We start from the raw sequence: 25,850 nt of genomic DNA, 5'->3' as shown, positions 1-25,850 counted from the left end.
TACGAGGCCAGGATAAGGTTATTTCACCAGAAAGAAAAAAGAAAGGAAAAGGCTTTAGGGTTATGAGCGTAAGCGAAGCGCATGCAGGATGAGTTCAGCGAAAATATGTAGATTGCCGTCTATTGCGAGCCACATGTATACAAATTGGCCTGAATTTATACACTGTTTTTATTTCGCAATAGCCCGTCTGGTCGTTGAAGTTTCCATGTTCACTCATACTTTCTTTTTTTTTTTGAATGTCACAAAGAAAGAGGCCAGTCTCTATTACTTTAATGGTGCATGAGCCCGTTTCGCATTTTTAGAGCGCCGCAGAAACGCAGGGGTTATTGCTGCCGAGCCAATGTGCGTTGGAAATAGAGGGCGCCAATGTTTTGTCGTGAAATGACTTGATCACAGCAGACGGTTGTGGTATAAGACGGCGGTCAACGTTTGCGGGCTGTTCCACTTTACTCGATGCAAATTTCGCCTAAGAGCAGGAATTAAAAAGCGAATCAGGACGTTTTAGGCGGTTAATTACGAAAAACACCTGGCCAGGGAAATCTTCTTCTAAAGCTGTGCTCTCTTGTTGTCGCAGGATGTTTGTGAGAAAAGTAATCTATATCCAATGAGATCTATATCCGATGAAATGGCTGATGTACAGATAACACGATTGCCCGATGAATTTGATAAGCACATTATGTTAAGGCATCTCTTAAATCCAGGAGGAAAGTGACGAGATGTGTCTCAAATAGCGTCGTATGCACTTCCAGTCGGATTCGGCGAGAAACGGTTATCCGACGGACTACCGAAACATTACCCACTTTGTGACGCTTTTCCAGGCTATTTTCGGCACAGTGCGGAACAGAACTGCTGTAACTACTGCCATGAGTAGTCTGCCTCGCTACGGCAAAGTGAAAGCGACTATAGTTAAAGCGGGGTCACCGCCACTATAAGCAGTAATTCGTTAAAAGCGGAGCTGGCCGCTACAAGTGCTGGGCAGTGGCTATCTCAAAGGTGTCTAGAAAGCAGTGGTGTTTCGTGAATACAAGTCTGTGGTATGCGAAGGTTTTCCGAAAGTCGCAAGCGCTGAAGATAATAGTAGCGGAAACCGTCGGACAGGCTTGGGTAACAAGACGTCGCCTAAAGAAAGGCCCGCGATTAATCTACACACCGTATAACTTCGTTACCGGCTCTCCGAGGCCTTGACGCACAGAAGGCCTTTCATATCCTCACCATCTGGAAAATGTCTGACGCGGTGTGTAATACTGTATACACAGGTTCTCAACACCGAGACTTCGCACAGCTATGCGCGCTCCGCGCACGGAGGCGCTAACGCGGACCAGAACACGCGCGTTTGCGGAGCGGCTACAAACGCCGCGTGTTTAAACTGTTACGTAAAAAAAAAAAGAGCATCGCACGTCGGACTTCGTCGAATGAGTAACGGCAGCCGTAACTGAACACCGACTAAACCGCGCGCGCAAAAAAAAAATAAAATAAAACCCACCGCTCTCGTCGAACACTCACAACCCACACCCCTCGTCTCCGCCGCTGCCAGCAAGAAGCAGGGAGGGGAGCACCGGGTGTGGGGTGGATACTGCTCAGGGGCACGGCCCGTCGGGGGAAACGATGAAAAGGCGCGCCACGGTTACTACACCCCCGCGAAGAACTTTTGACAGACACACCGTGAGGCGCGAGCCGATGCCGCGGTTTTCTGGTCGCTCGCGTCCTCCTTTCAGCCTCCCCCCCCACCCCCCCGGCCGAGCGACTATTTCGAGCCCGCCTGCCTGAGCAGCGAAGCTTTCCAGCGAAGCACCACCACCAGTGCCACCTCGCTAGCGAGTTCCCGCTTGTTTATTTGAACTGCCCCGGCCCGGCCGTCTTTTCAGTAGACGACGCGAACTTCACCGCCGCCACGTGTGTTCGCTTGCAGCTTTGCCGCGTGCGGCTGGGGAGAAGCCACCCCCCACCCCACCCGAGACCTCTGTATGGCTTCCATCTGGGGTAGCAAAGCTGCGAGACTGATGGCCGGGCATCGGCGGACCTTTTTAGGCCCTCATTATGAGGCGCGGTTATGGCGCGAACGCGGCTTGCGGGGTGTCGTGTCGCATCGAACCGTGCCGCGCTTCAAGTGACCGATTCGATTCGCTTGCGACAAAACACCGCGTCTCTCTCCCCGCATAGTCTTCGGCGAATGCGTACGCGCATGTTGCCGCTTGCCGTGATTCTGTTTGTCAGGGGTGAAGTGGGCCCATACATCGGTTAATATGAGGTCACTCTGATTAGTAATGAAGGGAGATTTACGATTGCTTTGAGGATTCGGCTTGAGAATGTTTGGGTCGAATCTACGCCGACGGATCAGAGCGAAATTAGCGAGTTTTAGAATAGGGTGACAGGGGCACAGTGTACATGCACATAACAGAAAAGACGAAATCATGGCGAAAATGGAAGATACTTTTTGGCATTACATGCCAGGTTAGGGTTGTTATAGCGCTCCGCTATTCCCCTAATGGACAGGGTCTCCGTATTCCAAAACTCCCTAGTGACTAAAGCGAGTTGGGTCGCTCAGCCACGTTCTGATAAACGGCGGTGTAGTTCTTTGAGCGGAGAGATCGCCATAGTGAGGGCGATGGAGGAAAGGGGAGGGGGGACTCGACCAAAACCAGTTTTTAAAAGTTCGGGCGACTCGCTGGGCCCCCGCCGCGCGCAAATAAACATTAACCGAAGGTCACGTTCTCAGCTGCTGTCAGCCGGCTCGACCTCTCGTCTTGTTCGGTCTCAGTAGCATAAGCGCTATCTAGTTTTGCGTAGCACTGACGTTCCAGCGTTAGCGCGAGTTACTGATGCCTGCAGTTTTGAACGCGACCCGGAGAGGTCACGAAAGGGTTGAGGCGGCGACAGAATTGCCATTGTTCTCAGGAAGCCAGGCGATTCGGCGGCGAACAACTCGGACCGAAGAATACCTCCGCGCGAGTATTACAGAGTGTGCAGCTTCCGGCACGAGTGTCGAATGTCATTCTTAAAAGGCGCGGACCATGTACACATGAACTTTGCAACTCTGCGGGAGCCCCAAGGGGGAAGTTTTTTCTTTTTTTTTTTTAGAGCGTTAAGCTATACTTCTCGCGTTTCGGGTCTCAGCGTTGTGCGTTAGAACGCAAATCGTAACCCGCAGGTTGCCATAGTAATCGAGGTGGTTACATAATGGAATAAAATAACAGGCGGCAGCGTGATGTCCGAGCACCACAGCTCGAAGATTTCTTGTCTGGCAGGCGTCAAAGTCGGGCCACATAGTCCCGGCATTCTTGTAAAATTTGTCGGCCAACCATTTGCCGCAGAATGTGCCGGATAATGTCATACGATTCAGCGTTTCGCGCAGCATAAACTTACATGTCAAGTTAGAGTCTAGCTCGCGGAAGGGATTCGAACCGGCGACCTTTGCCAAGTGTGTTAACGCTCGATATTCGATCGCTGCCTCAGCGTCGTTTCATTTTTAAATTTCCTCAGCGCGGTGAGCTGTGGAGAGGAAAATGTGCATTCTGCTTAAGCGTATGGTTTAATAAGCTAGCTTCACGATTCAAGTTCTCGCATAATTTCATTATGTTCGACGTACGTTGATGCACTACAGTGGCCACCAAAAGTTCACAAGACACGTGTTCTCGGGGTTCAAAAAATGCGACAGCGCCGCCTCGTAGCCCATTCATCATCTGGTATATTTGATATACCAGCAGACGCATACACGTGCACAAATAATTGTACCCATTTCGGGGCGGTTGCCTTTCGTCCCTACGCTGAATTAAATTTTTGTTTTCCGTGCAACAGCATCCCGTAAACTTTTGCTGCCGACTGTGTACAGTGAATGCAGTCCCATCACTGCTGCTGCCAAGAATCAGCGCACTGACTTGCAGATTAGAGAACGAACTATAGAGAAAAAGCAAGATCAAACTACCGGTGAGATATGCATCGCAGATGGGATTCTAGGGTGGCGAAGTAGACCTTCAAGATAGAAAAAAAGAAAGCCGGAAACAGCAAAGTGATTGGAGTAACGTTGAGGCAAAAAAAAAAAAAGCAACGACGTTTAGAGAAGAAGCTCGTGTTTGCGTAACGCAGCGGAAATTAAGAGGGGAGAATAATTAGAGGTCCGCGACACCTGGCAGAGACATTTTGTGCAGATGGAACTGATAACAGGTCAGTCGTGTGGTACCGTCATTATCTCACGAAGAAACTAACGACAAAGATTGGCGGTTGTGTGTGTTATGTGCGCGCAGCGTACGACGGCGTTAAAACGCCGGCCGCTGCAATTTGGGTCAACGGCACTAGACCGTCACCCAGTTTTTTTTCTTTATTTTTTTTTTGCGCGCCACCAGTGCGGGTATCATGTAGTCTGCGTAAAGGAAAAAAAAAAAGGGGGGGGGGATAAGGATAGAGAAGTAACGCGATAATAACTTGAACTGGGTTGAAAACAAAAATCCAACCTGCGCAGCAGACGACGAAATGACAAACGACGCGGACCCCAATTAAAACGACGAAAACATTTTGTCGTTTTCTCTTTGGTCGCGTGTGCACTCGACGACAAAAAAAAAAAAAAAGTTTCACGGATCGCGTACCTCAAATTGGGTGAACTTCGTATTGAAAGCGGGCCCGTTGACCGCGGTTTTGAAACGAGCACTTCGCGCAAAGATGAAACAAAACAAAAAGAAATGGCGTGGGATTGCCGTCTCTGCGTTTTTAGAGTGCGACGGCTGTATCCGGAAGCTAATTGTGGCGCACTGTCCCCCATTATAGCTGCTCTAGGGTTTAAGCCGGCAATGAAGCCATCAGGACTGCTTCTGCGCATTTTTTGTTTACTTTTCGCTAACGCATTATTCATGCACGCTTGCGTACAAACCACCGCACTACGTCAGATTAATTTTTAATTGTTTTAGGGGGAAAGGAAATGGCGCAGTATCTGTCTCGTATATCGTTGGACACCTGAACCGCGCCGTAAGGGAAGGGACAAAGGAGGGAGTGAAAGAAGAAAGGGGTGTCGTAGTGGAGGGCTCCGGAATAATTTCGACCACCTGGGGATTTTTAACGTGCACTGACATCGCACAGCACACGGGCGCCTTGGCGTTTTGCCGCCATAAAGACGCAACCGCCACGGTTAATTTAGCCCTGAAGCGAATGTGTTTCTTGGCGTGCAGTGCCTGTAACGTCAGCTTCACTGTCAAGCGTTCAGTCCGCTAGGTGCAGCCTAATGATCCCCCCCATTTTAACTGCCGCGGAATACGCAGCTTATATCTCGCTTCGTGTGACAAGAATAAACACGCGAGACTGCCGAACAGTGTTAACAGTACCTTTCCGCCAAGTTCACGGAATTTCTCCGCCCCAAGTTGCAATACTGGCTGAAGTTTAAAATAACTCTTGGATTTTTAAGTCGACACGCCGTACTGCACGGCGGTTCAGTTGAAAGACTGCAAACGGGCAGCTGAAATCTTAACTGCACGGCCGAAGCTTTCGCGGCGAAAATGATTCAGCGGCTGATAACCCGAAGTGAATCTGCTCAAGTGACGACGCGAAAATTGGTACGCGTGCTGGGAATGACCGCGATGCGCCCATCACACTGCCCGTGTCTGGAAAGTTGTCAACTGCGGTGGCACTGACGTTACGGGAAGCCCACTTGATGCTACCGGTTCAAGAAGCAAAACACCCGGCGGGCTGTTATCTTCGGAAGAGCTTGGTGTCGGTCAGATTTTAGCGCTTACCAGATAACTCTTTTTTGTCGAAGACTGGAACAAAAGCGATAAAGCGAGAGACGATGGCGTTGGTGACCGTGTTCACCTCAGCGATAAAACCGAGTCGCTGACTTATCTTCGCCCCGTTCGGTTTCGGAGGTTGGCGCAGTAACTCTCAAGGCCGCATCGTGGTAACATTTAACCTTCGCCGCAAGCGAAGCTTCAGGCGGCTATAGATGCGCCTATCGCAACCTGATTTCTAGCGGCGGCGCTTTCTGTGCTAAAGATTAACCGCAGCGCAAGAGACTGCACTAAAAACTTTCTTTTGCTCCAGTGCACACTGGCTAAAGCCGGTACAAATGCGAATACGCCCAGCCGTAGGGTTGAACGTTGCGGCGCCGCCTTTGATATAGCAGCAAACGGAGCCGCATGCAGTGGACTGGCAAGCGAGTTGCAGGGTGTGATCGTTACAGGAACTTATTCGCAACACAGAAGAGTTGATGCGCATGGAAGGCAGTCAGTCAGTATACACGCTGTGAAACAGCTCTACTGGAAACGTGTGAAGCATGCATCTTTTGACCGAGCACGATATATTGTGTAGCTAGTTCTGAACCGGGCAGTGCAACAATCAACATCAGTCGAATGTTGTTTTCGAGAGGCTGTCCACAGCTGTCATCCGCCGCGCACGCCGGCTTTCCGCTCGCGGCCGAGGTATGCGATTCCCCGCGTTCGGTGGTCCCGCACCGGATTCAAAAAAGAACCGGCACAACCGCATCACGAGTCGCTGCGTGCTTGCACGGAATACCGCGAACCGTAAAGAAACGAGAAATGCGGGAACATGCGGCCGGCCCGCTTGTCGGGTGAGGGCAGCTTACCTTGGGCTCGTGGTGGTCGGCGCTGGCTAGGGCTGAAAAGCAGACAAGGGCCAGCAGTAGGGCTGCCAGGTATAGCGCGATCCTGGCCATCTTTTCAGACTACGGCACACAGTCGTCGGCGAATAAAAGACCACGAAGGAAATCCGCCAAGCGCTGTCGTTCGGCCGGAGAGTGCGCGCGTTGAGCGAAGACAAAAAACTAGTTTCTCGCACGGAGCGTCTCGACGCGGGACTGCCGCAGCGACGGTGTGGTCGAGGCGCGGGAGAGAGGATCTACTGAGGGAGCACCGCCGCCACGCGATGCGAGGGAGCGGCTTCTTTTGCGGCGCAAAAGTTGCTTCGCCGGGATGATTGGTCAAGAAAGAACGGTGGAGAGGAGGCGTCGGACTGACTCGTCCGGCGCGGCGGTGGCGGCGCGCTGCGGCGGCGTGGGGAAGCTGAGTCTGCATCGTCTCCGTGCGGCGCCGATAAGTTTGCGCGTCAATCTGGACACGTTTAGCGCTCTCAGTGCTGCCGAACACTTGTGCTCGTGACTGGAAAAAGGATGCCCGGCAGAGAATACAAATTTCGCTAACCTCAAGTTGGTTCAGACTCGCACTTCCCACTTCTTTACCTCCCGCACGGCGCGGTGCAGGTGTCCACCCACAGTGAAGTCCCGAGTGGGACATTACATTAGTGCACTTTTATCACACGAGGAAGTCTGAAAAAAAAAAGACAACCTGAACGTTGGAAGTCAAAGAAAACCAGCTGATTTTCTGTATGTTTTGGGGTGCTTCGCGGCTCTGCGTTCTGCGTACCCGCATGGTTTCGTTATACGCCTCGATTTATAAGGGCAGATCACCAGAGGACCTCCAAGCGCCTCTCCAAGTGCTCCTCGGGCGAAATTCGTGCAACAACACGCAGCTGCGACAAGGAAAAAGAGCTGTATATAGCCAGTGTTCAACGCGCCTCCACGTTATTAAGTGGTTTTTTTGGGGAAAGGAAATGGCGCAGTATCTGTCTCATATATTGTTGAACACCGGAACCGCGCCGTAAGGGAAGGGATAAGGGAAGGAAAGAGGAAAGGAATAATAATAATATTAATAATGAAGGTGCCGTAGTGGAGGGCTCCGGAATAATTTCGACCACATGGGGATCTTTAACGTGCACTGACATCGCACAGCACACGGGCGCCTTAGCGTTTTTCCTCCATAAAAACGCAGCCGCCGCCGCGGTCGGGTTCGAACCCGGGAACTCCGGATCACCTCCACGTTAGCAAACGCACCGCTCGGCGTGTTCGCATCGTCAACGTACCAAGACGCTGGGCTGTATAACCAGCCCTACGAGGACTATTATCACAGAATTTCAATTTGCCCGCACGTACCACTCGCTACGCATCAGTCGTGACGGTGGCTAGGCGGGGACAGCGACACTGCCAACTCCTTGGCGCTACGACTCTCTTGCCAGACCCGCCGCCTCAGCCCTCAAAAGCATCGCGCGCTGTGTGGGGTTGAGGTCGCTGAATGCAGCCCGCAGTTCTTTGCGAGAACTTCCTTGTCGGAATCAGGCACGGGATCTATCGTAACGTTGTGCAAACGTAAACGAAGCGGCGACGACTGATAGAGGCCTTTAACGTCCGTCCGGGAGCAGTTTTAAGGCGAAAGCCGTTAATGCCTCATGCTCGCGTCCGTCCTTCCGTTACGCTCTTCAACTCGATAAGAAAAAAAATCTGTGCATGATGGGATTCGAACCACCATCCTTCGGTCTGCAGCCGTGCGTGCTAACGACTACGCTAGTTTCTGCCAACGCATATGTAGTTCTCCTTGTCTGGGACGCTGGAGAGTGCAGAAAGGCGTCTAATCAGACGGGTGATATAATAATAATAATAATTGGTTTTTTGGGGGAAAGGAAATGGCGCAGTATCTGTCTCATATATCGGCGGACACCTGAACCGCGCCGTAAGGGAAGGGATAAAGGAGGGAGTGAAAGAAGGAAGGAAGAAGAGGTGCCGTAGTGGAGGGCTCCGGAATAATTTCGACGGGTGCCTCCAAAACGCCCTCCAGGGTCTCCAGCATTTAAGATTCACAAACAATTGTGTACTTAACATCTTAACCACACATCTATGACACAAGCAGCAACACCGCTCTAAAGGCTTTCGCCTCACCGCACTTTAGGTCAACAAAGTGCCCCCCCCCCCCCCCTCTGAAATTTTTCTTTCGGCTGCCGCTAGGCGCGAGTCCAGTGCTCCCCGCCAGCAGTCACAGAGTACTCGTTTCCGTTTCCGACGCTTTACGTCACTCTTCTCCTATTTCGTCATCAGAGTCCAGAGTTTTAATCGTAGCGGCGGGAAAAAGCTACATTAGCATTTCGAGCCTTTAGCATGGCGGCGCTGCCACCCTGTGGGTGCGCCGCCACACTGTCACGTGGTGCGGAGCAGCTGCCGGCGGCGCGGCACCGTGGCTGATCACGTGGTTCGTCACGTGACCAGCCACGTGGTGCGGAGCAGCTCGGCGAAACCGAGCTGCCACAGCTGTGCGCATGCGTCGTGTCAAGTGGGACGAAGATGAAGGAACGCCCAGCGAAACGGAGCGGCGAAAAACTGACTTTGCAATTAAACTGAGCAAGTTCCACTCGGCCAGCTGTAGCTGTCGCGTCACTCCAGGTTTAACCAAAGTTAAACCACCGCCAATTTTTTTTTTAAATTTCGAATCCAAATTTCTTAGCAATAAATTTAATTGCTGCCGGACAAGCGGCAACACAGCCACAAAATGTCAAACTATTGGATTTACTAAAAACAAAAATTGATAGCGTTGTCCTTAGTACCCCTTTAAACCGGTAGGGACCAGTTAGGATTTTTACCTGGGAATTGCAGCCAGACACGGCCTAGTGGCCGAACAGTCGCGATGAAGTTCATGCCATTACTGTAGTCTACTGAGCCTGCGATATGCAGCGCATGTCGACTATTTTCTTGCATGTATATAAAAAAATGCATGAAACCAGTATTTATGGTGCAGTATCTACCTGCAGGTTGCCTTTGGTGATCTCAATCCATTCCCAATGAGAGTCATCAATGCCAAGCGAGCCACTCACATGCAAGCAGTGAAGGTAAGTGAGCACAATAATTAAGCCTCTTCTTGGCCAGTATCGGTGCCACAGGAAACTTCCTTTTCAATATTTTCACGCTTTTATGCATTTTGTGATTCCCACATCACCCTGCAGAATCTCTCCAAACAAAAAGATAGACTTATTGTGCCTTCAGTGGTATCTTCAAACAATTTACAAGACTAAGCCAATGAGCCAGCTGTCGTTAGTGATAGCGCAGAAAAATATGACAATTTGCTGTATGACCTGCATATTTTGTACCTGTAAAGTTCAGTTAATTCAGGCTTATTTAGAGTCCCTTTATAACAGATGATAGTTTATTTTTAGGTGTTTTAACGTCCCAAAGCGACTCATGCTATGAAGGATGCCGCAGTGGAGGGCTCTGGATAATTTCGACCACCTGAGGTTCTTCATCGTGCGCCGCCGACATCATACAGTACATGGGCCTCGTAACATTTGGTCTCCATCAAAATGCGACCGCCGCAGTCGGGATCAAACCCGCATCTTTCGGGTCAGCAACTGAGCACCGTAACCACTGAACCACCGCAGTGACTTTTTACAGAAGAAAACCTTAAAAAAATAACTGAAAAGCCTCTTGAACAGCTACTGATAGTTTTAGCCTAAAAATGAGGGAAACTAGTTATTCATTTGCAGAAAGTTGGACAAAACTCCTCAGGCCACACGATCTGCGTTTAAAAGCCTTGTGGTGGGGCACTTACAACAACCTGAGGCTAAAAAGCTCTGGAGGGCAAAGAGGAGTCTTATTGTTGCCACTGAGCACCACAGTTAGCTTCGTAGGTGCTGTAAGCGCCCGGCTACTCTGCTAAAGAGGGCCTTGTGGCCTGTGGACTTTTGACCTAGTATGTTTATAAGAATAGTTGCCTGCAGCCTCCCTACAAAACAATTCAGCCGAAAGCTTGTTCTTAATGCCAGAATAAGAAACAAATTGCACACATAAGTGCACCCTTTGGATTTCATGCAAGGCGGCCCCTGCATTTATAGTCATAGAATTTATATATGATATGCACCAAATGGCGACCTGCAGGAGCAGCTACGGAAGCTGGATGAAATACGCAACTCCCTACCAGGAAGGAAGGTCGTGGAATGCAGCAGTCCTGTGTCACCGGACGATCCGTCGAAGTAGACCAGCGAACACAAACATCCTGGATACCAGTGATACGTTACCAACAGGATGCAACGCTCCCATCTTTTGTCAACCACTGGAGTCGACTGAGTGATTTGCTGCAATGTGTTCCGCAGTCAGTTGCCTTGAGGTGTCAGATGTGGTTGTGTATCTGGAGACTTTTGCGACAAGAACATGCCATGTTAGAATACTTTAATACCGACACCTTGCTCTGTGGCCTATGACCAAGATGAAGGCGTTGACAGATTGCGTCGACTTGATGTGATAGCTTGTTTCAGGCTGCTTATCCGCTCGGAGTGACTATGTACCAAATACTAAATCTTAAATGCAACTTCACACGCTGAACCTATATGCTTTTGCAATGAAACTAAAACTTGCTTGCATGTAGTTAATCATGGTTTGAAGGAAACTGGACAAAAAACACTGAGCCATCTACAAGCATATATCACAGCTGGTGTTAGACGTCAGTAGTGTACTGTACTGCAGACCGAGAAGCGGAAAATCTGTGCGCGTTTCCAGACTTCCATGCCATGTTCTTAGAGTCATTTGTGTGCTAGATAGCCATGCTACTTTTGCGATGTCACGGCTCCAAATGAATGATGAATTGTAATCCAAAGCACCACTTCGTGAATGCAAATAATCTTTACACTGCTCTAGTTGAACAAAAGTTCAATCCATTTACAATGCATTCTAATCTCTTTTGAAAGCGTAAGCATGCTAGAACAATGCTACAATGATTTGACATGCTGCGAGCAGCAAGCCTTGGTCCTGTGATATATTTACAACTTACTGTGAAATTCATGGTCTACTTCACATTTTTTTACCTTACGAACAACAGAACAAAATATCCTTTTGCCTTTGCTATGCGACATTTATGCACTGAACCCTTTGCGAGTGCTTCATATTAAGCTCAGTGACACACGACGTATGTCTAGAAGTGCCTTGAGCGAGTGCAAATTTTTTTTCTGCATGAAAATGATTTGCTTTTATTGTTCTGTGCTCGTTCTGTGTAACTAAAATGTTGCAAATAGCATTCCAGACAATGACTAACTTTCCACTGATGAGAAAGCTTCAACATTGTCTACTCGGGCAGACAATGTACGCCTACCAGCCTGTGTGTCTGCAACAAGACTGGACTCGGTCTGCATAGCTTCATATAGAACAATCTTATACTTGGAACTCGGGCAGTGCCATGCTTAAAACTATAAACTGCAACTACTTCATAAGCATGCAATTTATACACCAGCCGGAAAATGCCGTGTAATATTTTTGTAACATAACATATAATTCTTTGAACTTTATATAGAGATATTTTGCACATGTTTTTGTGCCTATGAACAGCCTTTGAAAGCCTGTTCATGTTGTACGACACACTGAAGGAGAATAAAAATATTCCCGGAGCTGCTGGTGGATTATGTCTATTTTGTGGAGATTCTCAGCAATCCACTCTGTGGTAGCAGTTAAAAGAAACAAATCACAGTGCACTGTACGATAACTACAATTCCGTTGCTTCTCTCTACTGAATTTTATCAAGACGTCGACTAACAATAATCCCATGGCTAGATTTTGATTTGCAGCAGGCGTCAAACCTCCACACAACTTTATGCACACATGGCAATAACATGAACATATCATCACGTGAAGTCTTTTGGATGTAAGAAGAGACTAAATGCATTTAACTGTAAAGAGAATGACTAGCATTCAGAACTGTTTTAAGCCCAAGATATTGCATCTAGCGTTAAAAGTCACACTCAACCTGGATACAGCCGCTGAGCCACAGATACTGAAACCCTTTCACATCCAATGAACACTACTGTAGAGCTACATGCCAGCAAAAATGCATGTTTGGCTCAGTAGTCTGGTAGATTTTATCTTGAAAATGTTCGATTAAAGTCACAGTAATACTTTGGAGTCTCGGGGGACACGATAAAGCCACATTGCCTCATTCATAGACACACATCAGTACACAGCCTTGCTTCACCTTATTTCACAATAGACAGTGAAAGCTATCATTAAATCCATGACTACCTCTGAACTATCTCAATACTTGCAGAAGTAAAGATTACCAACATTACTTGAGAACAGCCTGAGAAAGCATAGGGTGAGGCAGCAAGCCTGAAAGCTAGCATCATTAAACTATATCATTGAAACGACCCTTTCCCAGTGTTCATTTTACTCGCCAACTGAAGCATTAACTTAGAGGTTCTTTTTGGATGTGTTTCCTTAGGTTGTGAAGAGACACATGTGGTACATGGGAAAACAGAAGACGCTTATATAATAGGAGTGAGGGAGGCAGGGTGTTTGCTTTCCAACACCACCTTCCTTCCAACTTTACCATGTTTGGGGCTCTAATATATACCGGCTATAAGGTCCTCCAGCAGAATGTGGCAGTGCTACATAATACCCAATGTCGATTGCTTATCATTCTGAGTGTTCTCCAGTTGTACCTACATCACTACAGCTTCAATAGATGCTTGTTCAAATGAAGAGCAAAAATGACTACAAAGTGTCACCTTAGTCAACCCTGCCACATTCCTGTACACTTCTTCCTTTATGGATTGAGAGGAACCTATGGAGGTGCACATGGTGGTGGCATCTGCTCACTTGAAACAAAAGCTGCTTATACAATGACCAGGCAAATGAATAGGATGTATATGAACGGCTCATTAGGCTATACAGTACACTACCGTTAAGACATACTTGGACAATACTCACAGGTAGCAGCAATATGAAGGGGAATACGGGAGCATGTGGCTTCCGTACTTCACGAACAGCTGTTGCCGAGACCCGGCCAGAATCAGCAGCAAAGGTGCATGCGCAGCAAGCAAGGGCGGCTGCTCTTCTGCGCACGCATTTAGTGACACCCATTCTTGCCGGCTCTCGTCAGCAGCACTTCGCAACGCGTGGAAGCTACGCACTCCTGTGTTCCCTTTCATACTGCCGCCACCTGTACACCACAATATTTGGTTGGTTTCCCATAGACTCAGTGTAAAAAAAGAAGTCTGCTTAAGACGAACTGTTTGTTGTGCCTTTCAGGTGAGATGAACTTTCGCAGCAACCGTGATCCACGGCACACAATGGTGCTCACAGTGTCCGCGTGACACCTTCGAGGCAGGCTACAGAAAAAAAAATCAAAAGAACACTTTCTTGACAGGGAACATACTGCGAAAGAGGGCTTCCCCTCATCCTTAGCCAACTCCATCAAGGCAGCTTTTTCCCGTCTTTGCGCGAAGGTGCGAGGAAGAGTCCTTCCGGGCGCGGGTAGAAAATGTCAGGGCTCCATCGAGCTGACCTGCGCGTGGCGCAGCAATATGACATGGCCAGACCTCCGGCGAGTGAAAAGGTGTGTAAGTACATCCGCTAACCGATTTGGTGCAGCACAGCTATAGATGGAAGCAGAATTTTAAACTGATGCGACGGTACAGCATTGGTTTTCATGGCACAGAGAGCAGCGGACAAAAAGCGTGAGGAGCACCTGCTTGTATAGCGCACTGCTGGAGGAGTGAGATAAGAGAGACATAAAGATGGTAATTTGAGCCTGTACCACGCGAACGACCAGCTGAGAAACTTCGGTGCACTTGAAGCCGTTTGAGAAGCAAGAAAGAGGAAAAAAAATGCAGTGACCACTGTGGAAGGAAGAGAACAGAAAGAAGAAATAATTTATACCAATGCGGTTTTCACATATGGCATGAGCTTTTCGTACCTTCACTGTTCACCTCACTTCATATATAACATACCCAGTCATTATCTGATTTTTGCTAGATATGTTTTTATAAATTTTTCTCTGGTAACAGATATTTCGACACATGTAGCATGCTTATATATTCTTTTTGGGGGTACTTCTGATAAGATGATCAAATTTTGGCCCCTTAAAAGGAGCCTACTGTATATCATTACATACATAAATGTATATACTTTGGCCTCCTCCTTTATATGAGCATCTTATGCACAGGGACAGATTCATGGGCGACCGTTAGAAGACAATGGCCTTATTTGCACGATGCATTTGTTAAACCTGTTTTGCCACAGCACTGGCCACTGTGGCTTTCCCATGGAATTTTTTCTGGGGGTAGGGGGGGGATGGTTGACCACACTTTCTTCTAATAAAGATCCACGCTAGCTCATAATGCATACAATACTTTTATATGAGACCAGCGGCAGAATGAACCACTAAGCATGCTTTGACAACTTACTAGTATACGCTTGAAAGCATTAACCAAGAACGTCGCAGTAAAGACTTGCAGACAGGAATAACTTAATGACTTATTGTCATTGCTGCTATCACCAGGTTCCCCCTCTTGCGAATGGCTATGAGCTTTTTAGAGCACCTGTAAGAGTGTGTGCCATGCAAAAAAATGACCCTTTGTGTATTTTTTTTTCTCTATGGTCCATGCAGCAGCAGGATGCTTCACAGTCATTAAATGAGAAGCAAACTAAAGCTGGATAGCAGTGACATCAAAAACTGTTGAGGAGATGTGATCACTTAGAGGAATATCAGCATTTCAGCTTTAATAAGTGACGTAGTTGCAATTGGACGCAGTCATTCACTCAGAGTTCCAGCATCATGGTATGCATCACTCCATCAAACCACAATCACCTTGAGTTCACCCACAGTTTGCAACATAGGGATCTTCAATCCTCCTGAACACAGCAAGATACTTTTCTCCAGAGTTCCTCGTCACTTTCTTGCCTTCTTCCGTGCTTTCATAAAGCTTCTCAACGACGACGTCAGCCTTCTGCAGGAGATACAAAAATCAATTTGTAGAGCGCACCGAGGGATGAAAGCATTACTGATAAAAAGAGTGCAACACAGAAGGGACCAATGAAACAAACAAACTATTTGCTGAAATAAAGATTAAGCATTAATATGAAGATAAAAAAAAGGAAGAAAAAGACTTCTTCATAAACTCTGCAGTACATTAAACAGTGACAAATGATATGCAGCAACTATATCATTATATTGTGGAACCGTGCCCCTTGCGCTGGCGAGTGTAAGCTTGGAACGCTGAGCCTTGGTGAGCGTGAGCATCAAACACAGAGACCTGGAAGACTGCAAATAGCTCGGACACTTCGCTCTTCAGCTGGAGGCATAGCCACACCACGCCAGTGCCAGCCGTCGAGTGTCGTAAATGTTGGTTTGGTTTACGGGGATTTAACGTCCCAAAGCGACACAGGCTATGAGGGACGCCGCAGTGAAGGACTCTAGAATTTCGACCACCTGGGGTTCTTTACCGTGCACTGACATCGCACAGCACATGGGCCTCTAGAATTTCGCCTCCATCGAAATTCGACCGCCGCGGCCGGGATCGAACCCGCGTCTTTCGGGCCGGCAGCCGAGCGCCATAACCACTCAGCCACTGCGGCGGCTTGTTATAAATGTGGTTGCCACCTTACCACAGATACATTAACACTGATGCATAAACATTGTCAGTTCTGCTTCTAATCTAGAAAACACCTTACAGTGCCAAACATGTTGCACACCAGAGTAGAGGCTATTCACAAATAGAGAACACCTCACAAGCCTGAAAACATAGCGGTGATGCCCCAGAATAAAGAGTGCTGGTTGTTACTTCAAAAATACAAACGCGCTTTGCCGCAGATGGAGCCACTTAGGAAGAATTTATTACACTCAGATGGAAGTTACCAGCAGCAAGAGAAAACAGACTTAAAAATAAGGCATCAAACCCCAGTTGCTGACTGTGACATTAGGGTCACATAGAGATCCAGCCGTAGGGTCAAGGGTTCGTATTCCTTGCAACCTCCATTTTATTTCTTGATGCACTTGGAGAAGGGATAACAGATCATCTCAAGCCTGGTACAGTATCTTGTACAAGAAGCCTCCATCATTTTGAAGGCACCACAGTTCAAACACAGTTGCAGTGCGAGTGAACATGAATCATACCAGAAAAAAAATCCATGAACTGCTAGCATTCACTGAGATTCACAAGAATCTTAGGAAGTTGGTATCAAGGACTCCATGGACTCTATGGCCGGTTTTCTCTGATCATGAATAGCAGGTTACCAATATCCCTCAAGAGAAAAGTGTACAACAGCTGTATCTTACCGGTACTCACCTACGGGACAGAAACGTGGAGGTTAACGAAAAGAGTTCAGCTTAAGTTAAGGACAGCACAGCGAGCCATGGAAAGGAAAATGATAGGTGTAACGTTAAGAGACCGGAAGCGGGCAGAGTGGGTGAAGGAACAAACGTGTGTTAATGACATCCTAGTCGAAATCAAGAGGAAGAAATGGGCTTGGGCAGGGCATGTACTGCGAAGGCAAGATAACTGCTGGCCCTTAAGGGTAATGGAGTGGATTCCAAGAGAGGGCAAGCGTAGGAGGGGGCGGTAAAAGGTTAGGTGGGCGGATGAGATTAAGAAGTTTGCAGGCATAGGGTGGGCACAGCTGGAAAAGGACAGGGTTAATTGGAGAGGCATGGGAGAGGCCTTTGCCCTGCTGTCGGTGTAGTTAATCAGGCTGATGATGATGATCAAAGACTCATGTGAATTTCGAGTAAAATGTGATGCAGCTCTTAGCTTTTTTCGTTCCCCGGACACTCCGTGCTATCTAAAACAAGGGCCTTGAAACGCTTGCATATTAAAGAATATTAAAGAAAGGACAAAAATAGACAAAGGAATAAAGTTTTACCTAAGATTTATCTTCTGCTATGAGAAATAGTAAGAATTTCTATAGTGGCTTGTAGCTACCTTTGCTAAGATGATTAATATCTGTTCTCCATTTGTGTTCAGTAGTTTGGTTTACGGGGTTTAACGTCTCAAAGTGACTCAGGCTACGAGGTACGTCTTAGTGGAAGGCTCCAGATAATTTTGACCACCTGGGGTTCTTTAACGTGCACTGACATCCCACAACACATCGGCCTCTAGCATTTCATGTCTATCGAAATACGGCTGTGGCAGCTGCCACCGAGCCCGCATCTTTCAGGTCAGCAGCCAAGCACCGTAACCACTGCACCACCGCGACGGCTTGTGTTTTAAATGATATGCTCACCAGGTCTTCTTCGGAGACTCGCTCAAACAGGGGGTGCTCAGACAGGTGAGAAACCATCCACTCATGAAGACCTTTGACGTCTGTTATAGTGTAGAGGAGGCCCTGAGGGAAGGCGCAAAGGTGAAATCTTTTTCTACCCAAGACGTCAAGATGACCAAGCTTAAAAATACAATGAGTAGCATAATCTGTATAAAAAGTGGAAACAACACAGTGATCTTTCTGTGAATTAATTCTCAGCCTTACTTTGACAAATAAATGCATGCTGGCTCACCAAAAAAGCACAGTTCTATAAGCAGAGGTTGGACTTTATTTGATTTTGTTTTCAAAAATTTGGCCGTCTTTTTTTGGTGTTTATTTCAAAGGGCAGTTTCTCAATTTTTTCTGTGAATAGGCATTTTATTCGATGAATGAATTAGCGTTTTTGTTTTTGGTGATATAATGCGGCATTCCTGAGCAGTCACGAAACACTTTGAGTATACCTTCGCTCTTTTGTCTGCAAGAGTAATTGGTTTACTAGTGATAACTACACAAATGACCTTACGTTCATGAACAAAATCTTATTGGGTGTGGATTCACAGAAAAAAAATATATTTCCGCATTACCTCACTAGCCAGCTGGCTGGTGCTCCTTGCACCAGGTGGAGCATGTATGTCCCCTCCAATTTCTATGTTTTGATCAACCTCCTTTGTCTGCCTGTGCACAAATAGTTTTTTTTCTCAAACACTCATCCCTTAAACTTTTTTCCACGGCTATTATATACAACAGTGCTTGTAGAATGAAATGTCGCCAGTAAAAATAGTAATGGAACTTAAATGATGCACCCGTCAGACAAAAATGCAAGCGGAAGTTTACTTCTAAAAAAAATGACAGACGATTACGATAACCGGTAGTGCGAAATTTGAGTGAAGCTCTTCATGCTGGGCAGGCGCCGTTTTACGCTGCTGGCCACCCTCCAGGATCTTCCCGTGGTGTTTCGCTCTGCTATTTGGACAACCAGTTACACTGACAACTACAACGCGGATATCAGGAATGGTCGCATAAGAGCTGCGCTCTAACACAGGGCTGTCATGTTATCTCTGGTTTGTTGCACTGGGTTCAACAAGATGGTGAGTCAGAGGTCTGAGCGTTGACTGCAGTGATGGAACTGCTGCTGGACTGTTACGGTAGCCAGCTCTTATGCATAGTTTTGCGTCGGTGTCCTTACAAGCAGTGGAGAAATGTACTTATCCAATTAACTGCCATAAGCGAGTGATGACGGGGAAGAAACAGCGTTGCACTAGCAGATGACGCTTGACAAGGAGATGGAGCCACTGAGTCTGCAGAAGTGCGTATGGTAGCAGCACAATACCTTCAAATGCACAACTGCGGTACTTAATCAACAAGGCACCGCCGGCTCGCCACATCACTGCCTTCCATACATTGCTAATTTTCTCCTTTGATTGTAACTCCTACTAGCTAGCCAGCTACGCGATGCATGCAAATCAGGGATACTGACCTTTTTCGATTAAGGCCGGACTTCAAAAGTTGCATTCGGCACACTATTATTGGGTTTCTTTTCAGGGTTTAGACCCAAAAGTCCAACCTCTAGCTATAAGTCTATAAGTCTCATTTGCCAGTCACGCATGAAAAACATTCATCGAAGCATGCTACATCAGCCAATAGAAGGCACTGTCAACTTTTCATAGTGCAAAAGTTCGTTCTTTGCTTATGCCTCACACAAATATGTACTTAGTCGTACGAAAAGTGGCACCAAAGCCTCAAATGGCATTCACACACAAAACCCCCCAAGACAGCGCTTTATCAGGCATGAAAGAGTAAATTTAATGAAGCTGAAACATACTTTACTGAGAAATTCATTATTTGCCCTTCCCCCGAGCTGTCACCATCACACTAACAGAATCCATAGTACAAGCACTGAAACCGACGAGTGCTTTATGGAATGAAAACTTGACATGGTGAATAGTTCAGCCATAGAGCAGTATATCCATTAGTTTGGGCATTTAAAAAGGAATAAAAATGTCGCCCTGCTCCATACAGCAGTACAAATACAACAATTCCATCTGCAACATGCAAACGATTCCACAAAGCTAAGCCTGTTTTTTCTATGCCCAATGGCAGTAGGCTGCTCACTGAAAAGTGTTTTACGGTTACACTTCTCATGGTAGAGAAATTTATCACCTCTTATAAACCCCCCCCTTTTTTTTTACAAAGCATAGATGTCTGAAGCTACCAGTCTATGAGTACTTGGCATCATCACAGTCTTGATATTCATTTCAGCCCTGGACCCATTTAAACATTGATTGTGTATTTACAAGTGATGGATTATTCGCCAGTCACGTACCTGGACCCTGAGCACATAGGCGTATTCGGCCAAAAGCTGCTTGCTGATTATTCTCCACTTGTGCTTCTGCTTCTTGAAATGGGGGTCAGGGAACAGAAAAAACATTTTTGAGAGCTGGAAAAAATAAAAGAAAGCAGAAAATGACATATAGCCAACCAATCATGTACAAATTTTCATGCTGTACCTAAACATCACTACCAGCTGCCCATGAATGCTATGCAAGCACTTTGTCTAGCATTACTCTGCATTACTTTTTCCTACCTGAGGTAAACGGTTTTAATGTAGTTGCTTTTGGTTTTGATGAGAGCGTTCAGTGCAATTTCTTCATGAAGCTTACACACATACAGAACAGTGACAGTTTTACAGATCCACATGTAATAAATCAATAGGCTATGCAAAAGCATCGTCTCCATGCTTCAGAAAGGCACAAAAAAAAAACAATAAAGGAAGATTTCGCAATGTGTCCATGTCCTGTGCTGCAAATCACATAAAACATGGAACAGCACTTCTGATTCGCTTCGCAACTGACTGTCCCAAGCAACAACTGAAAACTTGCCTTGTGCAGCTGAGTGCCTCATCATAAAATCAGTCTGTGTTTCATTTTATATAGCATCTAGTTAATCCGTTGTAGTACTGCCTGCTTTTACTTATTTCATCATCATCATCAGAACAAAGGCATCTTCCATATCTCTCCACTCAACCCTGTCCTGTCCCGGCTGTGGCCACCCTAATACCGCAAACTTCCTAATATCATCTGCCCACCTGACACTCCGATGCACCCTGATGCTGTTCCTTCTTTTGGGATCCACTCCATTACCATAAGGGGCTGCTGCTCATCTCTTCTCTACATTACGTGCCCTACCTATACCTATTTCCTCCTCTTGATTTCAGCAAGGGTACGCACACATAAACTGAACAATAACATCTGCAGCAAGCTGAGTGAAGAAAATATCAACCAACCAGGAAAAAAAAAAAAAGGTGAAAAGAGGAGGGACAGGTGATGACAGCAGCTTGATGAAAAAAAAAAAAAACAACCCTGTATACTGAACATTCAGGGAAGATAATGTAAAATGCTTCATCACACACAACATCAATTTTTTGTTCCTTACAGAATACAAAATCAAAAGTGACGCCTGGACTCAAGAGTGCCTGTGAGACAGATTAAGAGAGGAGGTGGAAGGAAATGTTTTTGGATTACTATGCGGGCTGCGTGACTGTTTGTAAGTCAGATCTACCCCACGGCCTGCTTGCTACAAGGTTCTGATCTTGCACTGAACCTTTCACACATCAGCACAGTGCCAAAAAAAGAAAAAGGAAAAAACAATGCCTTACCTGCCCTTTCTTAAAGAAGTTTGGCAGGTGCTTCATGGCGTTTGTGCGAATGCATGCTATATTTTCGTACTGGCCCGGATGCTGCACCCTGAGTGCCTTAATCCTGTCCTGCACATAGTCTGACACCTTCACTCGGATCTCCATGCCTACCATGTGCGTGTTGGGGAACATCGGCGACAGAGCGACTGCAAAAATGAGCATATCCAAAAGATGTGAGGCATGCTGACTACCACAAAAAGTCATGGACCAAAGGGTAGGCATCCTAGAGTATGCCCTCTAAACGTCTGTTTGGTTTGTCATCTCTTTGCACAAGTTAGTATGCCTCAGATGTCAATTCAACACCTAGCCTAGGGTAACTTTGACGTCACAGAGCTGTTGAAACTGAAACCAAAACAGCATGAAAGAAAACTTCGATTATAAACTATTCAGCAGTTGTAGGCGAATACCACATGGTGATCCACATATAGTAATGCTTTAAGTATGGCTACAAAGAAAACATGCCCTCAAAACTAGGTGTCTATACCCCTTTAATATCCCAGTGTGGAAAAACGTCAGCTAGCAATTGGTTCAAGCACCTCTTGGCAATGTTTGTTAACTTAAGAACTAAGACCTCAAGAACATGTTGAACAAGTATTCAAAAAGCACTGAACACACTGCACAGTTTTACCTTGATAAGCATGTATGACTGCAGTAGCAATGTTTTACCATAGAAAAGTTACATGCTACAGAGTCAGTGGGGGCATTTTTTTGAAGCTGTGCTTACAGTACTATAGACACCTAATTCTAGTTGCATGTCTTCTTCTCTGTAATGATGCATAAAACATCAGAATACATGGATCCCCACATGGTGTTTGCCTGCCACAGTTACTGACAAAGGAGAGAAATATCGGATATTCTACTGCAATGCACTGCTTAATGTTCATACTATGAGGCAGGGCCCTTGTACGGAGACAATAAATAAAAATCTGTGACAGATTACAGCTTACTGTAGCGAAAATTCTGGGCAAAGATGCATTTACTGCATAATAATCCTCTCTCTCACAAAGAGCACATGCCTGGAGGCATGGCCCGATCTGATGTGCAGACCTAACAGGCAGATCTACGGTGTGCTGCATAACATGCAGTGTTGGTCTCGAATACCGTGCATGCACCGATTCACAAGCTCACAAGCTAACTGCTGAAACCTCAATAAGCATAAGAATGTGACGTGAAAGAAATGAAAAAGTTACCTTGACAGACAAGACAACCTGTCTGAGGCTAGAATTGCCTTTCTCAAAGTAGTAAAACATGGGCCCCTACAACGGCTACTCTCACACCAATGTTAAGAAATATGTGTGCTGAAACGAGGATGCATGCAAGTTGCTTGGCAGATAGCAAAAAAAAAACGCATTCCACGGCACCATATATTATGACGGGGGCCCTCAAAGATCTTGGGTACAGTAAAACAGCACACGGATTCGAGCGTAACAGAGTTTCTCATTCTTAATACACTTTTACTGCAGCATATTGCTCTTCTACAATGCTATCCAGTGTGATCTTAGTGTTGCAGTTTTGCAACATTGCTCACATTGCCTCCATCTTTGTAGTGAACGACCTGGTGTGGTAGACAATACGACAACTGCGCATTAGCAACTACAGCTTGATCGGTTACATGGCTAGATAAGGCTATAGCAGAATGAACGTTCATGGCACACGAGGCAGACAAAACACAGTCAAAAGCCGTAGGCAACACCCAGAGGTTAGTGTTAATGGTGAGAGCAGATCAAACAGAGCTCCATCTGGAGATAACGCAAGCACAGGGTGCGAGGAAGTACTAACCAAGAAGTCCACCGTATCCGCATCCGATGTCGGCGAACTCGACCTGCTTGTCTTCCGTTAACGCCTGCGGAAAGTACTCGCTCCAGTCCATGTCGTCTGGGCATGGCGGGCTGCACGTTCACAAGAGCAGGCACTTTGCATCAGTAGCGAGTCCTACGGGGCGTGCTGCTTTAGTATTGTGAGCACAACAACGGCACACGAACGGGAAAATCCAGTTGCTAACTTATTGCATGGCCGATCGAACTGCCGTGCTTGGATGTGCGTGCTCCCAAAACAAAGTCTTACTATTGAAGGCTGATATTCGTACACGCACAGAGCACTAGACCGTTATATGCAACGTTAAAAACATGTTACTTCAGCATCGAGGTTGTCCAAGATATGACACGGTGGTTTATTTCAATCAAGGAATGAAAAAGAGGGCTTTAAAAAAATGCGTGGCTCACCGGCTCGGGACAGGGGAAGAAAAGTGCGAAATTTGCTTCGGTACAGTGTTCCCGAGGCGTTTTTGCACAGAAATACACGCAGTATGCGCGACGTAAACATTGCCTCGCGCGCGCACGTATTCAGCGCACACTTGGCACATGTCTGAGCGCTCACTGTGTGATTTCCAGGGCACACAAATAAAAATAAAGTGCACATACTGCTTAATAGACTTACTAATTGAAGCAGTGGTCGGCTATTGGATTAGAGTGGGCTCTCTGTCGGTAGTACCGCTTTTGCGGCAGCTTTACCTCAACTTCGCCAGCCATGCTTTCGAAAAGGTAAATGAAAGATGTTATTTTCACGGTGAGAGCTGCCGCACGCTTATTTCCACGGCACTGCCTGCTTCGGTAACGCCGCCTGCAGGCTGCGAAAGCAGTCTGGCGCTATTTTTTTTTCTTCTTCTAACGCTTTTTGTTAAACAAAACATTCCTGACTTAAAATATATGCCGCTCAAATAAGTTTAAAGTACTGCAGTAGTCTCTACCTGAAACCACAACGCGAACAAATAAAAATAGTGTGTCGAGCACAGCAAAGATGGCGCCAGTTTCCATTTGACGCCGTTTTTGGTTTTTTTGTACATTGTGCGGTTTTCCTTGTAGCATTCCCTGATATTACACAGTGCAGGGGAACCACTGGGCGGTACAAAATACCAAAATAATCGCGCTGTATGACATTACTTGTCTGACATACCTTTGGAGTTTTCAAAGTATTCTCGATTTTCAAAAACGTTTAGTAGACGTGACCTTGCTAGTTCATTCGTCATTGCGTCTTACATGTCACTGTAATAATGAAAAAAAAAAGAATTTTTATTTTAAGGAAAGGAAATGACGCAGTATCGGTAGACACCCGAATTGTGCCGTTAACGAAGCGATAAAGGAAAGAGTGAAAGTGGCGCCGCGGAGGCGGCCTCATCGAAGCACTGCTGCCACGGTCTGTCGGGTTCGAACCCGGGTTCTCCGGCTCAAGTACGGGCACCTTAACCACTGAGCCACCACGACGGGCACACGTAGTTTTCCGACATCAATATTTGGAAATTTTCCACTTTTTTTTCAAGGCTTAAATAGTTGCCACAATTTGAGAAGGGACTTTTTTAACGTGCGCGCTGTCCTTGCATGCGGTAAGTATATCTGTACTGAGCGATATGGATAATTTATTGCCTCGCGGCGGTGCCCTAGTGGCTAGGGCGCTCGGCCTGCTGAGCACGACGCGGGTTCGATCCTGGCCGCGGCCGCCGTGTTTCGATGCAGGCAAAAAGCTACCAGGAGGCACTACGGGGTCCCTGATAGTCCATGTCGGTTTGGGATGTTAAACCCCATGTACCATACCAAATAATTTACATATTTCGCTTAAGCATTTGGAGTAAAAAATATGCACGCATACCTTCAGAGCTAGAAAAGGCAGCTTGAATTGCTTGGGACGTACCAAATTAGATTCTAAATAGGACCGTGCGCAGTGGTATAATCGGTCCTAGCGCACACATCCATTCTCAGCCATGCCAGCTGACATAGTCATGCAAAAGTAACGTCACGCGCTTTGTCTTATTCGTTTTGCCTTCGTGGATTTCGTTTTTGTCCCGCCTCCCCGGCCGTAGGTCACCGGTTCAGCACGCTATAGTTGAAAAGACAGTTTTGAACACTCAGCAGTGCAGCTTTCAATCAATCGCGAACAGTCAGTACGTTCTATCGTGGCACGACGAGCCCGCCTCGTGATAACTCGCCCCGTGAAGCGACGCTGAGGATGATAACACCATATGTATCTGTGGCGATAATGAAGCGAAACGAGGTTTCAGCAAAGGATAAAAACCAAATCGCGATAAGGGCGGATTGGAGAGGGTGGTTGCGTGCGGGCCGTCCCAGTTGAAACTTCTTGGACTGTTTTCGTCGAAAAAAAAAATGTTCTTCAGCATGGTTTTCCTGTATAAAATTCACGCGTAAAACTTTAGATAAACCAAATGGAACATTATGAATAGGAAGCATGAATTAACCTGATGCGCAACCACACCACGCCAGGATCACATGCTCTGCGTGTCACTGTGTTTTCGCCCTGCGCTCTCTTTCTTAAGCCAACACGCCTTTGTGTACG

At 46.7% G+C, this 25,850-nt stretch overlaps 3 protein-coding genes across 6 annotated transcripts in view; 1 reads left to right on the top strand and 2 right to left on the bottom strand.

The window, feature by feature from the left end:
• The window catches only part of LOC144110197 (uncharacterized), a 108,215-nt gene extending 101,318 nt beyond the window's left edge, over positions 1-6,897 (bottom strand). Inside the window, exon 1 of one of the 2 annotated variants that reach the window (XM_077643037.1) lies at positions 6,563-6,897. In XM_077643037.1, the coding sequence (XP_077499163.1) occupies positions 6,563-6,652 (90 nt within the window). In that variant the 5' untranslated portion in view covers positions 6,653-6,897. The remainder of the gene's footprint in view (positions 1-6,562) is intronic. The other variant, XM_077643038.1, reaches the window with a different exon arrangement.
• Positions 1-12,198, top strand: part of LOC144110193 (TBC1 domain family member 2B-like) — a 142,900-nt gene extending 130,702 nt beyond the window's left edge. Inside the window, exons 18-19 of the mRNA XM_077643030.1 lie at positions 9,568-9,645; positions 10,688-12,198. Coding sequence (XP_077499156.1) covers positions 9,568-9,645; positions 10,688-10,786 — 177 coding nt within the window. The 3' untranslated portion in view covers positions 10,787-12,198. The remainder of the gene's footprint in view (positions 1-9,567; positions 9,646-10,687) is intronic.
• Positions 12,199-15,254: 3,056 nt separating this feature from the next.
• On the bottom strand, positions 15,255-25,263 carry LOC144110196 (tRNA (guanine-N(7)-)-methyltransferase). 3 transcript variants are annotated; one of them, XM_077643036.1, is made up of 6 exons: positions 25,149-25,263; positions 23,286-23,395; positions 21,468-21,652; positions 20,136-20,249; positions 17,795-17,896; positions 15,255-15,522 (listed from the first exon to the last, which is right to left on the bottom strand). In XM_077643036.1, the coding sequence occupies exons 2-6, from the start codon at positions 23,374-23,376 to the stop codon at positions 15,391-15,393; spliced, it is 624 nt and encodes a 207-aa protein (XP_077499162.1). In that variant the 5' UTR covers positions 23,377-23,395; positions 25,149-25,263; the 3' UTR covers positions 15,255-15,390. The 3 variants fall into 3 exon arrangements, with proteins under 3 accessions (XP_077499162.1, XP_077499161.1, XP_077499160.1); XM_077643035.1 differs by lacking the exon at positions 25,149-25,263 and adding an exon at positions 23,943-24,097; XM_077643034.1 differs by lacking the exon at positions 25,149-25,263 and adding an exon at positions 23,729-23,919.
• Between the last annotated feature and the right edge of the window lie 587 nt (positions 25,264-25,850).

This window comes from Amblyomma americanum, chromosome 11 (genome assembly GCF_052857255.1).
Source record: "Amblyomma americanum isolate KBUSLIRL-KWMA chromosome 11, ASM5285725v1, whole genome shotgun sequence".
NCBI lineage: Eukaryota > Metazoa > Arthropoda > Arachnida > Ixodida > Ixodidae > Amblyomma > Amblyomma americanum.
Note: the sequence above shows the minus strand (reverse complement) of the source record. Positions and strands in the feature narration are given on the sequence as shown.

Excerpts from the sequence above, each read along its gene's own strand:
- LOC144110196 (XM_077643034.1), bottom strand. The coding sequence starts at position 23,868 with ATGTGCCAAGTGTGCGCTGAATACGTGCGCGCGCGAGGCAATGTTTAC. Across the intron at positions 23,396-23,728 it reads TCTTCCCCTGTCCCGAGCCG|CCCGCCATGCCCAGACGACA; the intron begins GTGAGCCACGCA and ends GTGAACGTGCAG. Across the intron at positions 17,897-20,135 it reads CCTATGTGCTCAGGGTCCAG|GGCCTCCTCTACACTATAAC; the intron begins GTACGTGACTGG and ends GCCTTCCCTCAG.